Source organism: Cricetulus griseus, chromosome 3, assembly GCF_003668045.3.
Source record: "Cricetulus griseus strain 17A/GY chromosome 3, alternate assembly CriGri-PICRH-1.0, whole genome shotgun sequence".
Taxonomy (NCBI): Eukaryota; Metazoa; Chordata; class Mammalia; order Rodentia; family Cricetidae; genus Cricetulus; species Cricetulus griseus.
In genome coordinates, this window is record NC_048596.1 from 86,592,701 (window position 1) to 86,618,449 (window position 25,749).

General features: G+C 43.2%; 1 protein-coding gene across 1 annotated transcript in view; it reads left to right on the forward strand.

Moving 5' to 3' along the window:
* The window catches only part of Rras2 (RAS related 2), a 65,725-nt gene extending 40,405 nt beyond the window's left edge, over positions 1-25,320 (forward strand). The window contains exons 2-6 of the mRNA XM_027410131.2: positions 14,904-14,991; positions 16,348-16,450; positions 16,712-16,820; positions 22,180-22,298; positions 23,830-25,320. Of these exons, the coding sequence (XP_027265932.1) occupies positions 14,904-14,991; positions 16,348-16,450; positions 16,712-16,820; positions 22,180-22,298; positions 23,830-23,917 (507 nt within the window). The 3' untranslated portion in view covers positions 23,918-25,320. The remainder of the gene's footprint in view (positions 1-14,903; positions 14,992-16,347; positions 16,451-16,711; positions 16,821-22,179; positions 22,299-23,829) is intronic.
* Positions 25,321-25,749: the final 429 nt, after the last annotated feature.

Here is a 25,749-nt window from a genome sequence, read left to right on the forward strand (position 1 = left end):
CAACAGAACACAGAGCCCCCGTCAGTCAGTTCTCAGTTCTCTTCTCCCCTCTCCCTCCTGCTGTCTGCTGAAGTTCGATTAGTGTCACCTCAGTCCCTTCTGATATACCCTAAATCCATATCCAGCTTGTCATCTATGGGGCTGCCCCACAGATCTGGCTACTTATCGTCAGTGCAGCCCCCTCCCAGGGGGAAGCCACTTGTTACTCATGGTTTATCGAAACAGTTTCTCAAGTAGGCTCCAGTTATCCTTCACCACCCTCCATAGTCCAGGCTTCCTGCAGTGGCCAATGGTACCTTTGTATGAAAGAGCTGACTCCTGCTTTAAACATGTCCGTGAGTTTTATTCGCTTGGAGTAAAATCCAGACTCTTCACTGTGGCCTACAAGGATGAGCCTGCCTCCTAGTTGATTTCAGGGGCTGGTTTTGCTTTCTGTGTGGCTACACTGTCTGTTATTTCTCAAGCATGCCCCGCAGGGTTTCACTGTTAGCTCCCCCTGGGTCTTCCCCTTAGGAGCAGCATGGCTCACTCCTTCATTCCATCTGAGGTTCTCAGTTGTGTCTGGATTATTGAAGCTGACTCTTGTCATTGTTTTCTCCACTCACATCGTGTTGTCAGTCTCCTTTTTCTTCAGAGTCCACATCCCTATTTATCTGCCAGTGTTTTGTTGGTGGAGAACCTCTTGAACCTGAGAAGCCAGGCTTTGATCCTCAGCTCATGTACAGTGGCTGGCATGTTGTAGCTTCTTGGTATGTGTAGATTGGTGAGGGCTGGTGAGTGAATCTGAGGGAGATTCATGTAGAGTTTTTACAGTTTAATAGAAAGTGGGCTTCTGATTTTATTTTTATTTTTTGCTTTGTTCTTTGAGACAGGGTTTACCTATGTAGCCTTGGCTGTCCTGGAACTCATTCTCTAAACTAGGCTGGCTTTGAACTCAGAGATCTGCCTGCCTCTGCTCCCTGAGTGCTAGAGTTAAAGGTGGTCTGTACCACCACTGCCTGGCATTTTGGGCTTCTAGTTTTAAATCTACAGAGTTTCTCTGTTCTAGAAGAGTTAGGAAATGAAATTGGAGTATAAGACATTGGGTAGGTGGCAGTGGATGAGAGGGGAGGAAGTGAAAAAGGAAGCAACATCTGGAACCTCTGGTAGCAAAAGTTACAATTAGGAGTGAGTTGGCCACCTACCTACAGCTAGAGCAGCCTTCCCTTCTTCTCTATGTTTGGAAGGGAAGAGAGCCAAGTTTTGAATTTACATTTTGAGACAAGCCATATAGCAAGCATATTATAATATTACTTAATCTTTACAATGTACCTTTCAAATATGAACAGTTATATCCATTTTATTGGTGAGGAAATTGAGTTCCAAGAGATTAAGAAACATTCTTGAGTCACGTAGCATTTAAGTGGGTTGTCCTGGTCTGATGACTTAGTGGAGGTCATGCTCTTTCCAGTACTTACTGTGTAAAATCTGGAGAGGGTGTCTGCTCAGTAATTTACATTTCACGTGGCATTACAAGTTTAGAGAATTTTCCTCTATTGCATTTCAGTCTTTATTACAAACTCTGGCAAACAGTTATTATTTTAACTTTGCAGGCAATTAACCTTGGTGTCAGCTTTGAGGACTGGGGATGATTGTAAATTCTAGAGCTACAAAGTAGCTGAGATTTGATTGTGACAGAACTTCTCTTAAAATCTAACATGCCTGTGTATCACGAACTCAGGCATTCTTCAGCACCCACTGACTATTTTTGACACATTGTATAAGCTAAATACACCACAGTAACATTACAGTGCTGGGAAAAACCTTGATCAGAAAGATTAAATTCTTCACTTACACCTAAAAGCAAAGACAGGTACTGGATCTAGCTTTTAGTGCCAAGGAGTGTGTATTTAATCCATCAAAACCCTTGTTTCTTTTTCACATGCTTCAAAAACTTTATGAAAAATTCCCTCCCACCCATGTCCCTAGCAGCCCCAATTCGTCTTTCCATATGCAATGGAGGTTGATCACTTTCTTGTATATCTTCCCAGAAGTGTTTTGTGTATGTAGAGCAAATATGTAAAGTGAGCATATTTACTCAGCTACATATCTTGAGATTACTCTGTATTAGTGCACACCGTATCCAGGACCTTCTGTGTGCCAGACAAGCTCTCCACCCTTCAGTTACCTTCCCAACCTTTAATCCCTACCCTTTGTGCTGTATTGATATTGAAAGAATTGAAGGCTTATTCGATGATGAGTGACCTTGAACATGTCAGGTTTTCACAGAATAACATGTATTTCTATACAGGTTTCTTGAAGTGAACTTGTTGGGTCACAGCTTATTTGTGAGTGCTCCACTGCCAACCTATATTCTTAGTCCTTATGGTTTTTTAAAACACTGATACACTTGGGCTGTTACTACGAAGGCAGAAACAGCATTTTGACTTTGAATCTCTTCTTGCCTATCTCTTCTATTTGTCAGTAGCTGTGTAGTTACTTTTTTTGTGATTGTAAAGAAAAAAATATGGTAGAATCAGTGTAAGAGAATGACCCATTTCTGCAGAGTTCATCATGGTGGGAAGACATGGCAGCGGAAGTGTGAGGCGACTGGTCACGTGGCATCTTTAGTCAGGAAGCAGAGAGGAGTGGGTGCTGGTGTTTGCCTCAGTTTCTCCCTTTTCTTTTCCTTTTACTCAGTCAGGACCCCAGCCCATGAGATGGTGCCACTACATCTAGGGAGGGTCTTTCCTTCTTAGCCAAACTAGTCTGGAAAAACCCATACAGAGTCCTGTCTCCTAGGTGATTCCAAATCTAATTAGATGAACCACCACACCATCTGTAACTAAATTCATGACTGGCTATGTCACAGGGCAACAGGATTAAAAAAAAATAAAAAAAGGTAGTACAGGCTGTAAACTTTGATGTTAGCATTGCAGATTAGTGAATGCAGCACAGAAGGGGTGGTTTGGTTTTCTATCTATCTATCTATCTATCTATCTATCTATCTATCTGATCTGATTTGGACCCCAGTTTTACCAATTTACTGACTTTCTGACCTTTGACAGATTATAACCATGGAGCCTCAATGCCTTTATCTGTGAAATAAGGATAGTAACATCAGTCAAACAGTTGTCTAAAACTTCTGCTTCTCAGCCACTAGAGATGTATCTATAATCGGCAACATTTGAGTATCCCTAATATTGAGTCATCTTAGACTAGGAGACACTTCTGTATTGGCAATGTTTTCCCTTTTCTTGGCATAAGACATGTTGTCAATGGGACCTCAGCTCTGATGGAGGAGTGAGTTCCTCATGTACTGGATCAAGTGAACCTGGTGAGGGCTTGGTGTCGGCATAGAAGTCCAACATGATGAGGAAGGTCAGGGCTGGCAGGAGGATGGGATGTTAGTGTGTGGTTGCAGCATGAGGAGGTCTTACTCTGGACCAGCAGTCAGAACCCTGGACAAACATTCATGGGAGGACAATATACCTGGTTTGTGAGATATGGGAACAGTAATTACGCAGGATCTAGGTATATGTTGAACTTACAGAGACTTATTGTTGATAACAGGGCTTTGGGCTCCAGGTTGAGATTTAGAAATGGTGCTTAGATTTGTGACAGGGAGATTTTATAAGAATGAGGCTATGGGGGAAAATAAGCACCAACCATTATTTGGTAAGGGGTTTGTATCCAGAACATAGAACAAACTTTTTTGAGATAGGATCTCTTTATGTAGCCCTGGTTAGTTTGGAACTCACTATGTAGACCAAGTTGGCCTTGAACTCACAGAGATCTTCCTGCTTCTGCCTTCATAGGGCTGGGATTAAAGGTGTGTGCCACTATAGCTGACTGTACAGTAGTTTTTTATTTTGTTTAAAAGTGGGCAATGGTCCATTTTATAACGAGAGATAATACCTTGCTCAGCCTAGACTCAGGGGTGTGGGGTTGGAGAGGTGTCTTGGTCCTGCCTCAATGAGATGTTGGGACAGACTTAGACTTCCTAGAGGAGGCCTTACCCTCTCTGAAGAGCAGATAGGAGGAGCGGGAGGAGAGGAGGGAGGGGGAACTGGGATTGGAATGTAAAAAATAAATTAATAAAAAAATTTTTTTAAAATTCGGGCAGTGATTTGAATAGATATTTTTTACCAAGAAGATGTACATATGACCAATAAGTATACAGAAAGACCATCAATATCCCATTAGGCAAATACAGACCAAAACTTTGGTGAGGTAACATTTCAGTGTATAATGGTGATAATCTGAAAGACAACATTAGATCTTGGTAAGAGCCGTGGGACACAAGGGCTTGAGATGCATAAAATGGGCAGGAGTGCCACTGTTCTAGAAAACTGCTAATTCCTCAGAAAGTAAAAACTAGTGCACACCTTTGCTTGCAGTACTCTGGAGGCTAGTGGCAGGCAGATCTCTGAATTCAAGGCCAGCCTGGTCTACGTGGTGAGTTCTAGATCAGCCAGGGCTTCATAGTGAGAGCCTGTCTCAAAACAAAACAAAAACCAAACTCAAACAAAAAATAGACACAAACAGTAAAGTTACCATATGATTTAATCACCCACCATTAAATATATATACTTAAGAAAAGTGGACATACATGTGTATTTTCACACGTACATAAAAAAACTAGTGTTCATTTATCAGCCCAAGTTTGGAAACAGCCAAGCTGCCCTGCAGGTAGTGAATGGATGTAGTGAGTTTACACAAGTGCTGTGTAAAACAAGGGATGGGAAGTGAAGTGCCAATTCAGGTGTGAACGTGGATGACCTTGAAAATGTGACAAGAAGCCTGACAGACCATATACTGTGACACCATGGGTAGGAGATGTGTGGAGAAACAGCAGCTGGCTGGCTTGGGGGCTTCAGGGGTGGGAGTGGGTATGAGGTGAGACTGGCTGCTAGTAGCTAAGGGGCTGTTTTCTGGAGTATTGAAAATGTTCTGGGGTCAGAGGGACAGTGGTGTTGCACAGTCTGTAAAGATCGAAAAAGCCTAGAGTGATGGACTTTGCACTAGTGGGTTTTCTGGCGTGTGAATTACACTCCAATAATGCTTTTAAAAACACCAAAAAGGACCCGAGAGATTGCTCAGTGAGTAAAGGCTGGCTCACCACCAAGCCTGACCTGTGTTAGGTCCCTGAATTTTACATCATGGAAGGAGAAAACCGAAGTCTGCAAGTTGCCCTCTGGTCTTCACATACACATTGTGGTATGTATACACATGTGTACATATGTATAAACAGATGCAAATAAGAAAAAAAAGAAAGTAGGTTGGATTCTGGGAAGATCCTAGATTTCTAAAGAGATTATCACTGTAAGAAAAGATTTCAGAGAGGAAGCCAAACATCTAAGACACACCAAAACTAGGATGCCCAGTAGTTGGGAAAGTCAGTGGTGATGTTAGGATTGGGGATCAAATAAAAGCAGTGGTCATCTTTGCTTAATGTCAAGGTCAGATACATATCAAAACTCTTCATTCTCTGTACTGGCTCTGAGGCCTGACTGATCTGCAGGGAGGACTAGGGGGCAATGAAGATCTTGGTACAGAGAGGCATGGTCCAGATGAAGCCTTGATAGTTGTGTGTCCCAGAGGTCCATCTAAGGAGGGTTGTTCAGGCAGCTGTGGCCTTGGTAAGATGGAAGCAAGGAAAGCTAAGTTAGGCTGCAGTTACTGGAGTGCAAAGGACAAGGGAATTTACCCTGGACATTCTTTTTTTTTCCCCTTGAGACAAGGTTTCTCTGTAGCTTTGGAGCCTCTCTTGGCACTTGCTCTGTAGACCAGGCTGGCCTCAAACTCATGGAAATTCACCTACCTCTTACCTTGGATATTCTTATTCTTAAATATTTATTCAGTGTTTGTGTATTATCTTTTGAAATAAAAATACAATAATTGCTATGAATGTAAAACTTAAAGTAACTGGTTATGTGTGGGGGCAGGGGGGCAGGGGCAGGGGCAGGGCAGGGCAGGGGCAGGGGCAGGGACAATGCTATGGACAACTCATGGGAGTTGGTTCTCTTACTTCCATGCTGTGGGTACTGAGGTTGAACTCAGGTCTTTAGGTTTTGTGGTTAGTGCCTTTTCCTACTGAGCCATCTCCTTGGCTCTGGAAATAAATAAGCTTTTATCATGTTACATGAAATAGGCCATTGACCTACTGTTGCCCATTGCCTGCTAACTATTATGTCAGCTCCAAAAGATAAGTAGGTAGCTGTGTAAGTGGTAACAGAGTTAAGCTTGTCTCATCTCCAAATGGTTTATGTGTGTGCACAGTGCCTGTGGCCATAGTAGTCTCCTCCCTCCTGGGCAATTTTCAGACTGCACACAGAATGTTTGTGTCATCTTGTCCACTCAGGTGGGGATAACCTGTCTAGCAGGTTAGCCTTACAGGCTGTGATAGGATTGTGAAGGGACGGGGAGAAAACAGAAAGAAACCTTTATTTTCTCCTTTGAATCCTTTGGTTTTGGGAGAATAAAAAGTGCTTAGTAAGCCAAGGTCATTAGGGAACTGACACCATGAAATGGTGATTTGCCGGCTAGTAATTTTTCCCCCACAGAAAATGGAGCTCTTCTTTTTCGTTTTGACCGGAATGTTACTAATAGGTCCTTTTAATTCAGAATATTTGTGGGAAGGGGGTGTTGCACTGAGGATTGACCCCCAAGGCTTGTGTGTGGTCAGTGCTTGGCCACTCACCTACACCCCAGCCTGGATTTTGCTGTTTCTAAGGGGAGACATTGATTCGTAGGTTGAGGTGAATTGTGTGCTCAAATTTACCCTGGAATATTCCACCCACTGCCTTTGGGTGAGTTGAGGGGTCTGGAGGGAATTGAGGGAATTGTTACTTTTAATTTAGGAATGGAGGAAACAGTGGGAAGAGGGGGAGGTGTTAGGTGACATTGTGCAAAGAAAGTATTTTAGATGGAAGCCGAAATCTGGGAAGAGGGTGAGAGTGGGAAGTGGAGTCAGGTGGAAGAGGCTGGGGTGTGCAAGACGTTCCCGAAGACAGTTTTCCTCTTGATGAGTCTTGATCTGGCTGGCTCTGCACCCTGGAAAAGCCAAAAAAATCCGGTTTCTGTTTCTGTTTCCTCTTGGGCCAGGTGATGGTGCTTTCGAGCTTAGAACTGGGGCTCAGGGCTGTATTTTCTGTGTTTTGGCCTGTTGGTACAACCACAGTTTAGGAAGAAAAAGTCCCTGAGGGAAAAGAGACCCACATAATTGACTTAGAAACAACTCTGCAGCACAGTGGGCTCCTGATGGGCTGTGCTGTGCTTCTGTGGTGGTGTAACTTGGGTCAGTCAGTCATCTGCAGCCCAAGCTGTAGGTATGTAGATGTGACCTCTATAGCCTAGCTGGCTTTAGGCAGCCTGGGGCAATTAGTGTTTACTGAAGGCCTCAGTTTTGCTAATAAAATAAACTTAAGGGCTTACTGGACTTGGTGTAGCTTTTATTAATCTGCATTTGAGTCCCAGGGCATACATTATGAACATGCCTGTAATTAATTGTGTTCCATGATATAATTTCATTTAGGAAAAAATAGTCACTTGAGGAGTATCAATCATATGGGAACATTTGACATAAAGGTTAGAGAGGGTGGTGGTGAGAACAAAGATTCTCTGTGTCCTGACAGCTGCTGTTAAAAGCCACACAAGGAGGAGCCTGCTCTGGCCACAGCTGCCTGAAGCCGCAGTGCTGGTGTTAGCAGAGGAATCCCCACTGTTTGTTTAGAGAATAGAGTCTGCTGATGGCAAAGGGTCTTCAGTCCCCACCACTGATCAGCTTTCCCCACATCCCATATTTTGAGATTGTGGCTGTGTTCAGGATGGCAGGGCATCAACTCCAGGGAAGTCTGAGAAGTATGAGCTATGCCATGGGGTGTTTGGCCTAGGTCTGTTTGAGTACATGTCAGGAGTTTTGACTGGAATGAAACTATTTTGTTTCCAAAGATTGAGAATAAAGCAAGTAGTGCCCACTTCTCATATTCCAAGGGCCAGTACAGAGGATTTTGCATACTTAGGCTATACATACCTCCAGAGAGGTGTTTAAAGTTCAGGGTTCTAACAAGGATGCTTGTGGAGAGCTGGGATGTGCTCTGCATGGGGGAGTAAATGAGAGACTTGTGTGTGCGAGCACGTGTACCCCAGTTCCCTCTTGAGGCCAAGAAGAGGGTGTTGACTGGATGTGAGTGCTGGAAATCAAACTCAAGTCCACTGGAAGCTAGTGAACAACTGCTAAGTCATCACTCTCACCCATGGGTGTTGCTTTTGAAGTCTTCTTTATGTAGGCTGAATGGTGGGGAGGGGACCTCTGACAAACTCTTTCTGAGAGCTTGGCAGTGTGGAAGCACACACTGACCAGGGCGGCAATCTGTGTGTCTGTAGCCCCAGGTGGGTGGAGCAGAGGGAAAGGAGGAGGCTGAATGGTTAGTTGCTTGTATTTGGGTGAAATCATCATAAAGTCACCAACACAAGCACACCATGCATTGATGGTGACTTAAAAGCTGACTTGGATCAGGAGAAACCCATGTAAGCCTCTAGGTCCAGGGTGGGGAGTTGTAAATAGGTTTCACTCAAGGCCTGAGAATTTTATGTCACACACTCCATCTTGGGGACTTTCCCAGGAAACCCACAGGCATTCATGAGAAAGCACATCAAAGTTCATTGGTGTGGTCTTTTGACTCTCTGTGTCCCTACCCACTCCTTCAGTTCTTACCCCGAAGGAGTCAGAGATAATGTTGGTGTGGGCAGGCAAGATGCAGAATAAAGGTGAAAGGCAAGGTGAGCAGAGCTGCCATCCATGCCCACCCTTTGTTTCACTGACTGTCAAGGGAGCTTTGCCTTAGATGAGCTCCGACTAATATGGTTGAGACACTGAACTGGGCACAGTGAATGTGGAAAGTAGAACGTTCCTGAAAACAAATTGAAGATTATAGCTAAAGACTAAAATCTGTTTTGAGGCTTTCTTGGATTCTGGGAAGGAGCAAGGAACACCTTGTAGAGGGGCCTTGAGAGTTTTCCATATAAACCCAGTGCATCTAGAATGTTTCAAGATCCCCTCCTAGGGGAGCTGGGAAGGAGCCCAAGAAGACAGGTGTGTGGATTTGTTAATTTTAGCCTCTCTCTCTTTTGGTAGTATTTTTCCTTATTTCATAGGCCAATAGAAAATTTGATATTCAATGAATTTTATTAAATAACAATTCTTAGGATATTATGGACCTGATTTAAATTGCAATCTTCCTGCTTGTTAGTTGGACAGCCTTGAAGAAGTAGTGTCATTCCCTGATGTAAAAATGTTTGTAAAAGGGAGAAATCGGGCTGGGCGTTGGTGGCACATACCTTTAATCCCAGTACTCGGGAGGCAGAGGCAGGCAGATCTCTGTGAGTTTGAGGCTAGCCTGGTCTCCAGAGAGAGTGCCAGGATAGGGTCCAAAGCTACACAAAGAGAAACCCTGTCTCGAAAAACAACAACAACAACAACAACAACAAAAAAGGAGAAATCGGTTCGAAAGATCTCTGTGAGAATTAAATGGGAAAATCTATTAAGTAGTAAACAAGGCAGGTGTCCAGCTGCACTGCCTGCTGTTCTGTGATGGAAGATGCTTTGTGATGGGGGCAGGAAGGAGGGCCAGTGTGCCCACCTCCAGAGAGTCACAGTAGGAAGACTGGAAGGTGCCCTCCAGGAGACCTGCCTGTGAGTGCTGGAGCTACCTATGATTTGGTGGTGAAGTCCTAGCCCTTTCCTCTCAGGCAATGTTCCTGTCTTTACCCTGCTTACTTCTGGCTTGCTTGGGGGAAGAAATGAACACTATGTAATTATAGAAAAAGTAACCATAAGATACATGTGTAGTCGAGAGAGGAAGAGAGCAGGAAAGAGGGAGAAAGAGGATGAAGCATAGGCCGAAATGTTTTCTGAGGTCATTTGTAAGCTCAGGGTCAGGGCATGAGCCCTTAGCCTCTTGATTTGACTCTGTAGTTCTCTTAAATAATTTTATTAGCATGTACTAATTATACAGTAGTGATTATGTGGTTCCCATACATATACTTTAATCACATTCACTTCCATTAGCTGATCTTGTCCCCCCTCCTGGATCTGCAGACCCCCTCATCTTCCCCCCTCTGACTCTGTAGCTCTCTCTCTCTCTCTTTTTTTTTTTTTTTTTTTTCGACAGGGTTTCCCTGTGGCTTTGGAGCCTATTCTGGAACTAGCTCTTGTAGACCAGGCTGGTCTCGAACTCACAGAGACTCACCTGCCTCTGCCTCCTAAGTGCTGGGTTAAAGGCGTGTGCCACCACAGCCTGGCATGACCCTGTAGCTCTTACAGTCTACATTTTTTCTTTTTAAATTATGGTGAAATCTGTCAGATACATGCAGTAGTTCTGTTAACAATGTAATGTACACTCATATATATGCCTTTTCAGAATCTGATACTTTGAAAGATTTTTTGACTCTTAAGTCTTTTATATCCCACCTTCCACATTGTGTCCTTCAGAAAACCCCTAAGACTTCTGAGAGTGGCTTAGGCTCAGAGGTGCCCAGGGATGTGTTTGCTGTGCCAGAGGTACCTCTGATCTAGGTACTTCCTTTCCTCTATGGAACAGGGTGGGAATTAACCAAAGTGCTGGATCCCCAGTCCCCGGTGTGGACCAGACTCCGCCCTGTGGCGGTATTTGGGAATTGCACTTTCCCAGCAGGCATGCCTCAGGAGAAAGTGGTTGTTGGTATTGTCCCTTGGAATGCAGAAGGGCAGCTCATTCTTGTCACCTCTTCCCCATTTTCCTGTTTCACTGAGGCTGCAGCCAGTGAGTTTGTAGTCCTTTTAGGAGGCCAAGCAGAGAGCCTGCAGAGTGGAGGATACAGAAGCTCGCCTCCTCATCACAGCATAACATTTTGAACTGTTGAGGACAACCTTACCTAGACCATTCATTTTTTTCTGTTTTTGGTTTTTTGAGATGGGATTTCTTTGTGTAACCCTGGCCATTCTAGAACTTGACCAGGCTGGCCTCAAACTCAGAGATCAGCCTGCCTTTGCCACTTGAGTGGTGGAGTCAAAGGTGTTATAACGGTTAGTAGATCTCTCCACCCAAGTGGAATAACTTCTCCAGTGGGAGGTCTTCTGGCCTTTCAATGGACATCCCCTTTCTTTTGGCTAGGCCTGTCTTCTACGTATCCTTTAATGTGCTGTCAGGAAATCCCAGCAGACCCTCCTCCCCTTTGTTTGGCCTGCCATGATTTCCTAAAGCTCCACTGTGTAACTCAGCCACCCCCCACCTCCCCCACCCCTGTTATCTGCAGTTGCAGTTTTTTTTTTCTGCTCAGTTACTGGGGTGCTCCCATGCATAGTTGCCGTCATAGTCACTTATTTTGTTGTCTTCTGAGCAAGCATGATATTGGCACTTAATGATGTTTCTGTTGTTTGGCTTAGCCTGTCTGTATCCATCTTATTATTTTGTTGCTATTGGGAATTGACAGATCATGCCCAGCTAGCGCTACTACCAAACCATAGCCCCATCCATATCTCTGGTAATTTTCTTGTTTTCAACAGTAGCTCAATGATTGAGTGTTCTTCAAAGGGATCAGTGAGCTCTATCATTGAGGAGTACAAAGTGGTGTTCACCCAAATTATAACTTTGAATCAAGAGTGTAGGAAAACTGACTGAAGGGCTCCTAGTAGTGGGTAATGAGGCAAAAATCAAACTGAAAAGCTTTTGTGTACTGTTTAAAGAAACTAACTGCTGGTCACCCCTGGAGGCTCAAGCTTGTGTTAGCTCCTCAGGAGACAAAGATCATAAGTTCAAGACCTGCCTGAACAACTCAGTAAGATCAAATTTCAAAATCTAAACTAAGAGGAGGGCTGGGGGTGGGGTTCAGTGTTAGAGTTCTTGCCTGATATACCCCGGTCTTAGCTTCAATCCCCAGTGCCAAGGGAAAAAACAACACCCCAGACAAACAAGCAATCAACAAACAAATATAAACCACTGATTCTAAGGGGAGATAGGGGATTATTGCTATCTAGTACATTGTATGGTTGTAATCTTTACACACACAAAGTATACAAATGTTAAACAAGCAAGATAGATTTATGCCTATGTGTTTATCTCTGTAATTGCCACTTAGATCCTGAGAATATTTTCTGAAGCCCAGATGGGAGCTTATCTGGGTTCATAACATTTCAGACACCAACTTCCAGATGGCTCATGACGGGTCTGGGGTAACTAGGGCTGAGTTATTACAGATGCCCTCCCCCTCCCTCTGCCACAGAGGAGCACGGCTTTAGACTTGAGGAAAAGCTCTGCTGCTGCATGGAGCTGCCTGTGGCAGTAGCCCAGTTATTGTTATGGCGGAAGTGCATCACAGCAGCGGTCACACCCACTGAATGCTGCTCCTCCGGGCTGCCCTTTCCTGCTCTGGTGCTGATTCCTCTGTTATGGGTGCTGCAGGTTTCGGTTGCAGGGATTTGCCTCAGACCCCACTTTAGGATTAAACTCAACATTACCAGGGACTGTTTCTTCTTTTTTTAAAATAAAGATTTGTTTTTACTTTATATGTATAGGCGTCTTGCCTGCACCTGTGTCTGTTTTATCGTGTGTGTGTGTGTGTGTGTGTGTGTGTGTGTGTGTGTGTGTGTGTGTGTGTGTGCAGTACCCATGGAGGTCAGAAAAGAGCATGGGATACACTGGAGCTGGAATTATAGATGGGTATGAGCAGCCACGTGGTGCCGGGAACTGAACCCAGGTCCTTGGGAGACTGTTTTTTATTGGTGACCTGATGCCTCATTCTGTTTCTAAGTTCAGGTGGTGTTGGTATTGTTCTTTAAAGACAGGATCTCCTGTATCGCAGGCTGGCCTAGAACTGGCTATGTAGCTGAGGTTGACCTTGAAGTTCTGACCCTCCTACCTCTACCTCCCCGGTGCACCACCACACCAGGCTTATGCTGGAGATTAGTGTTATGGTGGGGCCAGAGAGGAGACTCGACAGATAAGAGTGATGTGACAGACTTTGATGATCTCCCCCCCCCCCATGGAAGGCCTCACCCTCCCTGGGGAGCAGAAGTGGGTTGGGGGGAGCAGTGGGGAACATGGGAGGATGGGAGGGAGAGGGAACTGGGATTTATATGTAAAATAAGATTGTTTCTAATTTAAATAAAGAAGAAATAAAAAGAGTGCTTACTTCTCAAGGTTGAGGACTGGAGTTGGCTTGATAGCATCCATGTAACAAGCAGTGTGTCCTGCACACCCCAGCACTGAGGATGTAGGGACTTGAACTTTCTGGGGTTTGTTAGCTTCTATTCTAGCCAAAAACCTGTGAGTTCCAGGTTCAGGAGGACACTGCCTCAGAAGGAGTAGGCAGAGGGTCAAAGAGGGACACAGGTGATGCTATCACCTGTTTATATATACCACATACACATACATGTATGTGTACTCACACTAACATACTAAAAAAAAATGAAAAAAAATTAAGTGGACAAATGTGTGCCAGTGTTAGGAAAGTGGCAACCTTAAAATAATTAAGATTGTGTTCCATAAACTATCCTTCAAAGCAAACTTCTGCAGGCACTAAAAGGAAAATCAAACAACTGCTGTGTACTTCAAGGTCCTGTAAACCAACAGCACGTGCCACTGTCTTCATTTAGTCCCATAGTACAGAACACAGTTGTGTTTGAAGAATTAGTTCCAGCTATTACTTAGACATTTATGAAAATGTGTTGAATACTTGCTCATTCATTCCTTCATCATGTTTTTAGCGGGAGGAGTGGGGACTGTCCCTTGCCAAACATTTGCAGGGCCCTCAGTTTTATTCGTAGTATTGCAAAGGGAAGGAGTAATAAAATTCAGGTTTTACAGGATCAAATCATTTCAGGAAGCATCAGATTGCTGTAAAGAAACAAATTTGTCAGGAGCCAGGTAGAGGTGCCCACCTGTAATCTAGTACTTGTTGTGTAGGTGGGAGGATTAAGAGTTCAAGGTCAGCCGGGCTACAGAATGAGTTCAGGCTCAGCCTGGGCTACAGGAGACCCTACCCTGGAACCCCCCCCCCCACCTCCCAATAAATTAAATGTTGCCCTAACTTTGAAAGTGTAAGCAGCTTTATCTGTCCACTCTCCTGAGGGACTGGGTTCACTTTGTGTAGAACACAGTGGAGGAGAGGCTGCCTGCTGCCACCGTAGTTGTCTGCTGCCACCATAGTTGCTCTCAGAGGTGTGAGTGCCAGCAAGTCTGCCCAGGATTGTTCTCAGACCTGTTGATTTTAAATGTGGGTGGGGTGGGGATGGGGATGGAGGGGGCTTCCTACTAAAAGCTGCTGCTATTGGCACATGACTCATTACTGGCTTTGTTTAATAACTCATTTGTTTAAACAAAAGTGGCAGGAAAGAAATAGAATTATGTGTAATGGTTACATATTTAAGGCTACTCCTAAAGTATAAATGTAATGTGAAACATTTCCTCCCCAAAATAAGTAAGTAAATATGAAAAGCCGCAGAAGTAGACAGGCTAATTATGTCTTCTTTTGCCCTCTCTTTACAGTCTTGTTTGAGTTGCTTTCTGAACATAAGGGACCAAGCTGAGAGGTGTCACTTAAGAATCCCCCCCCCCCCCCATTCCGAGGTTAGAAGTGTGTACTGCTCTTGCCAGGTTGAATTCTGTTCCTAGCACCATAGAGGGTGGCGCTGAACCGCTGTAATTCCAGCTCCAGGAGTTCTGATGCCCTCTTCTGGTCTCTGTGTGTATTTACATTCAATATGCACAGGTTATACACACTGATACATGTACACATAATTAAAACTAAAATCTTTAAGATAACCTAATACAATTAAAATGTGTTATTTCCTGAAAAGCAGAATTCAGTAAAACTGATACTGTTAGGTTGAAAGTAACATGAATTTTAAAGTAAAGCTTTTCTTTTTCTGATTGTTTTACCAGTCCTATTTTGTGACGGACTATGATCCAACCATTGAAGACTCATACACAAAGCAGTGTGTGATCGATGACAGAGCGGCCCGGCTGGACAGTAAGTAAACCCTGAGAGCTCACATCTTACTTCTAAAGCTCCCTGACTTTCAAGTGTTATATTTGATGTTTCTCAGGTTAAAGAGTATAACTGAAATACTAGATAATCTTTTTTTGTTGTTGTTTTTGTTTTCGAGACAGGGTTTCTCTGTGTAGCTTTGGAGCCTGTACTGGCACTCGCTCTAGAGACCAACACTAGATAATCTTGACTAGAAGCCTTTCATTAGTTACCCTCACCCCACCCCCACACTGGGAATTAAACAGCAGGCCTTGCACATGCTGGGGAAGGTCTCTCCTGATGAGCTAGTCCTGGCTAGTTACTGTCATTGGTTCTGATAGATGAATCCTCGTGCTGATCAATTTAAGTACTCCTCAGCAGATGGAAAGGAAAACAGTAATCGGATTGATTCTTGTTCTGGTGAAACTGATCTTGTTATGGAACTTGTTGAAGTGTTTATTAGTGGTCATCGGAAGAAACCTCAGCTCTTAGCTCTTCATGTCTTTTGGCAAATGATAAAATAGGGGAAATATAAAATATAGAGGGTCAGTATTTGTTAACTGGGAATTTATAGCTTAGAGGCTTTAACACTAGCAACCCCACCCCACTGAAGAAAATCCTGTTGTTTTAACTAGTAGGACGATTAAGAAATACATTAGTGGCTGGACTAAGGAGGAGGGGAGAGGGAGAGAGACACACAGAGAGACAGAGACAGACAGACACACAGAGACAGACAAAGACACAGACGCAGAGGGAAACGAATGAAACAGTCATAGTTTCTTTTTTTTTAAGATTTATTTTTATGTGCATGAATGTTTTGCCTGCATTGGATGTATGTGTATCACATGCCAAGGAGGCCAGAAGAGGGTATCAGATTCCCTGGAGCTGGAGGTATAAGCAGTTATGAGCTGCCGTATAGGTTCTGGCAACAGAACCTGGGTCCTCTGGAAGAGCAGCCAGTGCTCTTAATCACTGAGCCATCTCTCCAGCCCCACCTCAGTTTCTTGATTGAACTTACAGACATCTTTTCCAAGATCTTTGCACGGAGAAGATAAATAACCAAGTGATTTTTAGGACTGATTTGGTTCCATCTGCTTGGATGTGTTTGATATTTTTAACCTTGTAATTTGCATGCTAATATATTCTAGCCACAAAATCAATCTGTGCGATGAAGATAAACTCTGAAACTGGCTGCCATTAGATTATGTCTGCCTTTGGTGTTAGAAATATTAAGACGGGAATGCCATTGCCTCTTACATCAAACAGGAGGCTCTGTGGAGGGCCTGGTAGGGGGCTGCCCTTGTGGGGAGGCGATTTATAATGTGAAAACACACTGTTTTCTTTGTTGCTTTTCTTTAGTTTTGGATACAGCTGGACAAGAGGAGTTTGGAGCCATGAGAGAGCAGTACATGAGGACAGGAGAGGGCTTCTTGCTCGTCTTTTCAGTCACGGATAGAGGCAGGTTGGTGCCAGTTAAAGTGTGGTTGAAAAACACTGTATACATGTGTGAAAAATGTCATATAGAAACCTACTATTATGTATAATTAATGTAATTGCTAATAAAACTTACATTTGGAGTGGTAGGCTCTGTCTAGATTGCTATTTTATGGAATTAAGATTTCCATTCTTTACAGTAGAAAAATAACAATATGGCAATAAATGGAACACAAAATTCACTGAATTTTAATTCTTAGCCTAATATATTTATTTATTTATTTTTTAGTTTTGAAGAAATCTATAAGTTTCAAAGACAGATTCTCCGAGTAAAGGACCGTGATGAGTTTCCCATGATTTTAATTGGCAATAAAGCTGACCTGGATCACCAGAGACAGGTGAGAGGAGGGTATTCTGTGCTCAGGAGACTGTGTAAATGAAGCAGTTTACTTAATAAAACAATGGAGTACCTGTGCTCAAAAAGCCTGTGCAGCACGGCACCAGCTCCGCGCTGAGTCTGGAACACTGTGCCTCACGGAATGGCACGTGCAAAGTGTGAAGGAAGTTTGGGGGGTTATATTTTCATTATTTCTACACAGAATCCCAGAAAGTTCTCTATATAAGCCTGCATATTGTTTGCATTAGTGCCAAGCTCATGTGGTTTCTTGGATAATATCTAAAAATTATAAGATAATTTTTTGTTCCTCCCCCTCCCCCCTCCCCCTAAGAAATTTAATCACCTTCTTTAAGCAAAAAAAGAAAAAGAAAGCAAATTCATTTTATAACCATTATTCAATTTGTCAAACTCCTATGAATAATTTTTATTTAATCATGTCTTCTTCCCTTTTTATTGTTTTCAGGTAGGGTCTTACTATGTGGCCCAGGCTGGTTTTGAACTTGTGATTTTGCTAATATCACAGTGGTGTCCTGCCATACTTAGTTCACATATGCCTAATTTATTCACTGGTTATCCACAATCACCTTTATTTAAAGGATAGCTGTGATGTAAAGTATAGTAGGTAGACACCCCCCAATTAGTCTTGGTGGGTAGCCTAGGCTGCCCTGGAGTTTGTAGTCCAGGTTGATCACAAAAGGAAAATCCCCTTGCTTTAGCCTTCTGGGATTATGGGACTGCACCATGACACTTGGCTTTGGATTTTTCTTTACTTTAATTAATGAATAACTGAATTCTCACTTACTGCCTCACATTGGCCAGCTCTGATGCTAGTGGCCTCCAGTGTTAGTGTCTGCCCTGTCTGTTTGGAACTGGGTCAGCTACCAGTGCTGTGGAGTTCCTCCTGTGAATTCCTTTTAGTCTCTGTCGAACATCTAGAAACTAGCATTGAAATTGTCTCTTGCTAGTATTTCCTTTTGTTTGCATGGAACCTCATGTTAACAGATTCTTTTTACTTTATTGTTTATTACTATTATGATTATTATTGTTATATTATGTGTTCATACAGTATGTATGTGTATGTGCACAGCTTGTGTGTAAGTCAGAGAACATCTTTGGAGTTACTTCTCTCCTTCCACCTTTACCAGGGATCAGTTCAGGTTTCTGGACTTGTGCTGAACCATGTCAACAGCCTGTTATAGAGTCTGAATATTTTGTTGGCAAAGTACAGACATCAGGAAAATGGATTGAAACAGCACTGAGGCAGATCACCTTTTGTACCTAACTGTGTAAAACACAACCTTTGGTTGGTGCTGTATTTGTTCAAAGTTTTGTTTAATTTTTTTTTTTTTTTTTTTTTTTTTTTTTGGTTTTGGTTTTGGTTTTGGTTTTGGTTTTTCCAGATAGGGTTTCTCTGTGTAGCTTTGGAGCCTATCCTGGCACTCGCTCTGTAGACCAGGCTGGCCTGGAATTCACAGAGATCCACCTGTCTCTGCCTCCCGAGTGTTGGGATTAAAGGCATGAGCCACCAACGCCTGGTTTGTTTAAATTTTTATTATTTGTGTGTGTGTGTGTGTGTGTGTGTGTGTGAGAGAGAGAGAGAGAGAGAGAGAGAGAGAGAGAGAGAGAGACAGACAGACAGACAGACAGACAGACAGACAGACAGGTATTTTGTTCAGGAGTGCAGGTGCCCAAGGATGCCAGAGTCATTGGAACCCTGGAGCTGGTCCTGGAAGAACAGTGTGTGTTGTTAACCACTGAGCGATCTCTCCAACCCCTGTCAAATATTTTGGAAGCATACAGAATTTCAGACATTAATGTAAGGGGATGATTAGCCTAAACGTGGTGTTCAGCCTGTGGGCATTGCTATGTTATCATCTGCAGATGTACCAAGCCGTGCTGGTGGCTGCAGTGGGAAGTGCAGACTGTAGGTGGGACTCAGAAAATTGCTTTGATGTTGTTAGTGGAGACTAAATGTTCCTGGTAGGCCTCTTTCTGATCTGAATTGTTACAAAGTTACAGTGACAAAATGTGATCCCTACAGCAAATCAGTGCAAAATGTACAATTTGGGTGTTTGTTTTCTCGTTGTCCTTGCATATGAACTAAATTACATTTATTATCTACTGGCCTGTGGGGCCTCTGTGTGTGTGACCGACACTCTGCTCTGCTGGGTGGGGAAGGGGTGACAAAGCAGACTTGCAGAGAAGGGCTCTGCTCCTATCTCATGCTCACCTCTGCCCACCCCTCACTGTTTCCTGCCACCCTTGTAGGAGTCATTTTTTTCTCAAATGTTTTTGTGGCAGTAACTCCAGGGGAAGAATGGAAGGGAAGCATGCAATGTATAGATGTCTCTAGAGAGATAGTAGCAGTTGAGGGGACAGCAGGAGGGGAGACCCCTGGAAGCAGCAGATCCCATTATTAGCCACCTCCAGTCCACATGTTTTTAAAAATTATTTATTATTAATATTTATTATTATTATTGTGTGTGTGTAGGTGTAAGTGTGTAATGCGTGTTGGCTCACATGATATAGATCCAGAGTACAGCCTTTTGGAAGTTGGTTCTCTCCTACTCTACATGTGTTCCGGGGATCGAACTCAGATCCCAAGGCTTGTGCAGCAAGCGCCTTCACCTGTTTAGCCCTTTTGCTGGCCCTGTGTGAGTTTTTTAAAGTTATCTATGTACTAAGGATTGCCAGTATGTAGCATATAGGCTCCATCTGTCTGCTGGTTTTCAGCATATTGTGACACCGCCTGTTTGTGTCATGGGATTAAAAATATATTCATGTAAATAGAAATGTAATGGAGTCTCAGTGAAGTAAAAAAAACAGGAGTAGCAGAAACAACATAGGAGATAAATCATATTTCTGTCACCTTAACGATGTGACTTGTTAGCTTGGAGTAAGCTTTTTGGAATTGATTCTTCTACCTGAAGCGTATGCACAGATTGAAGTTACGTATGTGCTGGAAATCGCAGGGGTGTGTCTGAGGGTGCAAAGCAGGTGACTCAATCTGGTTTAGGAGAGACCATGTGCCATAAAGGAAGGTGAAAAGCAATAGAGAAGGACAGTCAACATAGACTTTTGGTCTCTACGTGCGTGCGAACAAATGCATGTGTATACATACCCCTTACCCCCACCGCTGAGAGGAAAAGAATAACACTGCAGGAAGAAAGAGAATTGTGACTACATGAAGGGATTTGCCATGATTGGTTTTCTGAAAATAGAAGCCTTTCTTCATAAATTAGTGCCCCATGAAGCTTCCCTTTCTCACCCGGCTTACTGTTACATGTTTATAGAATCTGGTATGTATTTCAGCCTCATAGCCTTAAGGCAGGCACGTTATTTTGAAGAAAGACCAGGTAAATTAAAAACAATGATATAAATGTTGGCGTGGCAATGCTGTATGAGACCTGTGTGCTCCTCTGTAGGGCTGCTCCAGGGCATGGGCCTTATGAGGCAATGCTGCTGGGCCTTACAGTAATGAATGGATGCTGTGCTCCGGTTGCTTCATTTATCCCATGCATGCACTCAGAAATCCGTCATGTAAAGAAAGCACACCCCTGTGTTAAGAAGAGACCAATTATTTAACCTGGAAGTTACAGAACGGACTCAGTAGACAGGCACAAAATAGGGCCAGCTTTCTCCCAGCAACCCAAGGCTCTAGGAAGCACTGACTGTGAGGTAGATGTGATGCGGGGTGTATACAGAGATCAAGTCACACCTCTAGAAGCTGAAGCTAATGAGATGATCAATGCACCAGATGCTACCGACAGCAGAAGTGTAATGACTGGAGATTGCTGAATTTGATGGAAACTGCATTGCACACATCCAAGATGCTCAAACAAACCCAGAGCACAGTTATAAGACAGGTTATAATGAAGTGCTCCATGAGCCAAGATAGAGACAAAATCAGAGTACCTAAAGGAAAACAAAACTGCTCCCAGAGGAGCCAAGTTAAGGGTGATGCAGAGTTAGTATTGACTGTCAGTTTAACCGGAGGAGACAAGCCTCTGGGAATGTTCATGAGGGATTTCGTGGATTAGGTTAGCCACAGGCCATGCCCTGAGGGATTATCGACATTAGGTTAGCCCCTGGGTGTGCCTGTGAGGGATTATTTACTTTAGTTAACTGAAAGGTCCTGTGGCCTGAGAAGCCTGTATCCTTCTACATCCCTTGCTGGTTCCCTTATAGTTTTTTAGTTTTCAAATTCTAGGCTGGGCAAGCCAAGCCCATTTGTTCTTTCTTTTTTTCTCAAATCTTTTTTTTTTTTTAAAGCTGAAAAAAGGATTTTATTTTTCTCCATTTTTTAAAATTTAAATTAGAAACAAGATTGTTTTACATGTCAATCCCAGTTCCCTCTCCCTCCCCTGCCCCCCCCACTAACACCCTACCTATCCCATACCATTTCTGCTCCCCAGAGGTCTCCCATAAACCTTCCCTCTCTCTCTCCCCTCCCCTACCTCCGTCCCTCCCTCCTTCTCCCTCCCCCACCCCCCACTCTCCGTGGCTATTTCCTTACTTTGCTGTCACTTAGCTACAGACTCTTTTTAATTCTTAGACCACCTCCTCAGGCAGGCTCTTCCTGACCCCCTTTATAAATGGTTTGGCGGCACCTCTGAGGCACTTTCTTTTTTCTCTTCCTGTAATGTTTTATCTAGTGTTTCTGGTGTCTCTAAACTAACTAGACCATGAGAGTTAGTGCAGATGTCCTTTGGTAGCAATAGGAGTTGGTTCCAGGATACCCCAAGACACCAGAATCTTTAGATGCATGCAAGTCCCTTTTATCCAGAAGCAGAGAATTTGTATATAACCTATGCATACTCTCCTGTATATCTGAAAACATCTCTATATTGCTTATGATGCCTAATATGTCATAGATGCTATGCAAACACTTGTTCGGTATTGTTTAGGAATAACAGCCAGATTAAAGATGCACATGTTCACTACAGTTACCCTTCAGCCCCCGGGGTTTGTTTTATTTTATTTCAGAGATGGAGTCAGATAGTCTCAAACTTGCTATGTAGCCAAGGATGGCCCTAAATTCCTGGTGCTCCTTCCTCATAGTGCTGGGATTTGTAAGAGTGTGCCACCACATCCAGCTCAGCTCAAATGCTTTTTGATTTTGCAGTTGGTTGAGCCCATGGGTATTGCAGGCCAACTGTGTTTCTATTACAGGTTCATTCTTTGGAGTTGTGCAGAGGTGGGCTTCAGATTGTATGGCACTGTGTATCTGTCCATTCCTTATGATGAGTCAACCTGGACTCAGGAGGCGTAGTAGCACCATATGCATGTAGCCAGGCTTGGACAGGCCCAGTGGGGTTGCTAATACTGTGCCTTAAACACAACCACTGTGTCCATTTCAGGTAACACAGGAAGAAGGGCAGCAATTAGCAAGGCAGCTCAAGGTCACGTACATGGAGGCATCGGCTAAGATCAGGATGAATGTAGATCAAGCTTTCCATGAACTTGTCCGGGTTATAAGGTAAGCAAAACATGTGCTAGGTGTGTGTTTTAGTAGATGGCGGCACAGCGTTTGTAGTGAGAAAGAGGGACTTGTAAGTGGAAGTGACTGCTTTCCAGGGGTGGTGCACACTGTGGGTTAAATTTCAACTAAATACATAGCATATTCTAGGCACTTCCAACCCATAAAAATCCCACTTCATTATCTTAAGTTGAAGTAGAAAGTACATGTAAGGATTTGAAAATAGTAAATGCTTTGACGGTAGTGATGACAGCCGCTAATCAAGTCTCTGTCAGACACTGAGCGGCATTCTATCAACTTTACTACATTTAATCTTTACTACAACCCAGAGAGCTGAATGGTTTCTGTTACTCTCACTGTCTATTAAGCTCTGGGACTTGAATCTAAATCTCAGATTCCTAGTTCCTGCCAAACCCCTGCCTGGCTAAGAGCAACTCAGACAGCAGAGATTCCATCATCTCACAGGTGTTTGGCCCCCAGTAAGACATGTATGTATAACACTCCAGCCTACAAAGAGGCGTTTATAGGTGGCCTCGGAGGCCCTGGTTTAGTAAGTATTCGTGGATTGTAAGCTGCCTGAGGTGATGGATGAGGGCTGCTGGGCATATGTCACAGGATAAGCTGCTCGTGATTAGTTTGTTTTGAGTCCTTGTGACTGTTTCATCCTCTTCCCTGCCTCCTGGCTCTCTGCTAATTAGATAGCTTTGGCAGGCATATGGAGGGACCCCTTGTTCACTGAGAGTCTGGGTGAACTGACCCCTGAGGTGGAGGTTTCCTTTTGTGGAAGGGAAGAAAGAGAGGCTGCAAGTTTAGTTTTTGATGAGTTTCAGTTGTGAATGGAAGGGGCACCACTGAACTGGAGCCTAACAGTGTTGACCTGGAGGGTTTTGCTTCCCAGCCCTCCTCATCCCACTTCCATTTTAGTGTTTAACTGACAAAGCAGTTCCCTCTTAAAAATAATTACTATCTTAATCAAATACCTGACTTTCCTTTTGACTCTCAAGAATCCTAGATTCTCACCTGTCAATCCACCCAGGCATATAAGGAAGGGAAGTAGAGGATTTCTTGTTTTTAAACATCTCAAAGTCTAAGTCCTCATAGCATCTAAAAAGGAAAGAGTCAGGGAAGCCAACTAACTTGTCTAGCACTGAAAGGTAATTTTCCATCACCCTCTACGACACATGTTTATTGCTTCAGTATATCTTTGAGTCCAGGAACTTCAGCTTAGGAATAGAACATACACACAGGTATCTGACTCACCCAGGGAAGCAGCTTGGATACCATGTTTATTCTTGTGTGAGGACCTCACCCATGCTTCGCAAACAACTCAGTGTCCGCCCCGTGCGCCACCCCCCCCTTCACCCCATTCCCCTGAGCACTTGCATCTTGTTTTCCTTCCAAGGATTTGTTCTCATCCCCTAGTGGAACACTAAGAAATGTGTGTATTTCAATGTAGTGGGTCCAGAAATAACCTGTATTTGTGTTGGGAGATTACTAATGGCGATACTATTCAGATTTCTCTGTCTTACAGGAAATTTCAAGAGCAAGAATGCCCTCCGTCGCCAGAACCCACCCGGAAGGAAAAAGACAAGAAAGGCTGCCACTGTGTCATTTCCTAAAAGTTCCTTGAGTTTTAGCTGACAACTGCCAGGGAAGCCCTCATCTCTGTTACCGTTTACATCATGCCGGTACCTTTGTAGCCTTAGACTGATGATCACCGTGTTAGCCTTACACCAAGAAGCTGGCTAATCTTTCTGTGAAGCTAATTCTAACGGTCTTTCCCAGACCGGTGTAAAGGAAACACTAAGGCTGCTTCAGACATGACCTGATTCCTTTAAAACACACGACTACACACACACAGATGCATTCTTTAAGGGCTTAAATTTTAATCGGGATGAACCAAGTTTGGAACCTAAGCTGTTTGCTAAGCTGAAGTCATAGGTTGTGAAGTAATTTTTAACTTCTGGAATCATGTTGCCTACTGTTACTCTAAATAGAAACATAGGGACTTTTTTTTTTTTTTTTAAATGTGAATTTTTGCCTATCTTTAAAACTTTTGATGTCAACTCCCATTAACCTTAAATACACTGAATGGAATCTACAAACGTGAGACATCTCAGACCTTTTCTGATGCTACGGCTTTTGTTTTCCAGTGGCCAGAATACCAAAATGCCTGTTGTATTTATGGATTAAAAACTGCTGATCAAGCCTTTGTTATTATGCCTCCTTCAAGATGACAATATTCTCTGTGGCCAAATGTTTGGACTCGCTCTGCACTTAGGTGTTTCAATGAGCTTGACTTCTTTTCCCAGCAGTGGTAAGGGTAAGAGTGAACAGTTCCTGTTTGTCTTCCTTTTCAAGTATTCCTGGTTATGGGATTAAAAAAAACACACATACACACACACACAAAAACAAAAAATCCACACAAACTAAAACTGTTTCTCTTTGATGTAATATAAAATATGGAATTGATCTTTCCAGAGTCAGAGATGATTAATGTTTTTTGCTATATACTTTTATACGTTATTTTCTTATCAAACTAGTTAACAAGTATTTTTATATGTTTGTAAGCGAATATGCTTTCACAGCGTACCTTGTGTATATGTAAAGATGAGTATTTAATTCTCACTGTTCACTGTTAACTGACAAAGAAAAAGTGGAAACCCTTGGTCCTTGTCACATCTACCAGTGGCCAATAATCAGTAAAACTTCCCAACAGAACACACGAGGACGAGACTGTGAAGTCACGTTCAATGTCCCTGCTAGATATTGACGTTATATCAAGTATTCTGTGTAAAACCTCTACCTGACAATTAGTGTAACTGTGGATGGCTTCTGATTTTGTTTTTAACTCTGTGGATTGTGTTTAAGCAATTCAAAGTGTGTTCCTGGTTTTGCGACTCTCAGTGGTATTGCACAGTGGTCACTTTATTAAATGTGTACAACAGTCCCATGAAGTTTATAAAGTGGACCCTTGTATAGCTTCAGGTGCTAGAATTAAAATTGATCTGTTATCACCAGACAGCGCTTGATGGCTCCTTTTTCATGCCAGGACTTCTGTGAGGGATACAGAACTGACTTGAGTAGCCCGTGCCCTTTGTGCATGGTGTCTTAGGGAGTTCTGCAGGTGAACTTACTGTTCCAGTGGTTTCTTGAGGTCAGTGCTTTTTAACTCTTTCTCTGAAGTTAGAAACCCCAGGTGTAGAGGAGAGAGGAAGGTGGCTATATTCACATAGACCCCCCTGAAGGATGAAATCTAAAATGACTTTGGCAAAGAGGACCATATGTTTATTTAAGTACAAACAAAATGATGTAATTTTATTGTGTTTCATAATGATTACATATATAGACTTATTCAAGTTTCTGGTAAAATTACTTCTCGGGAAGCTAGCAGATTTGTCTTTGTCTCTGATGCCTCACCAGAACCATTGTATATCCTTGGTGGTGACAT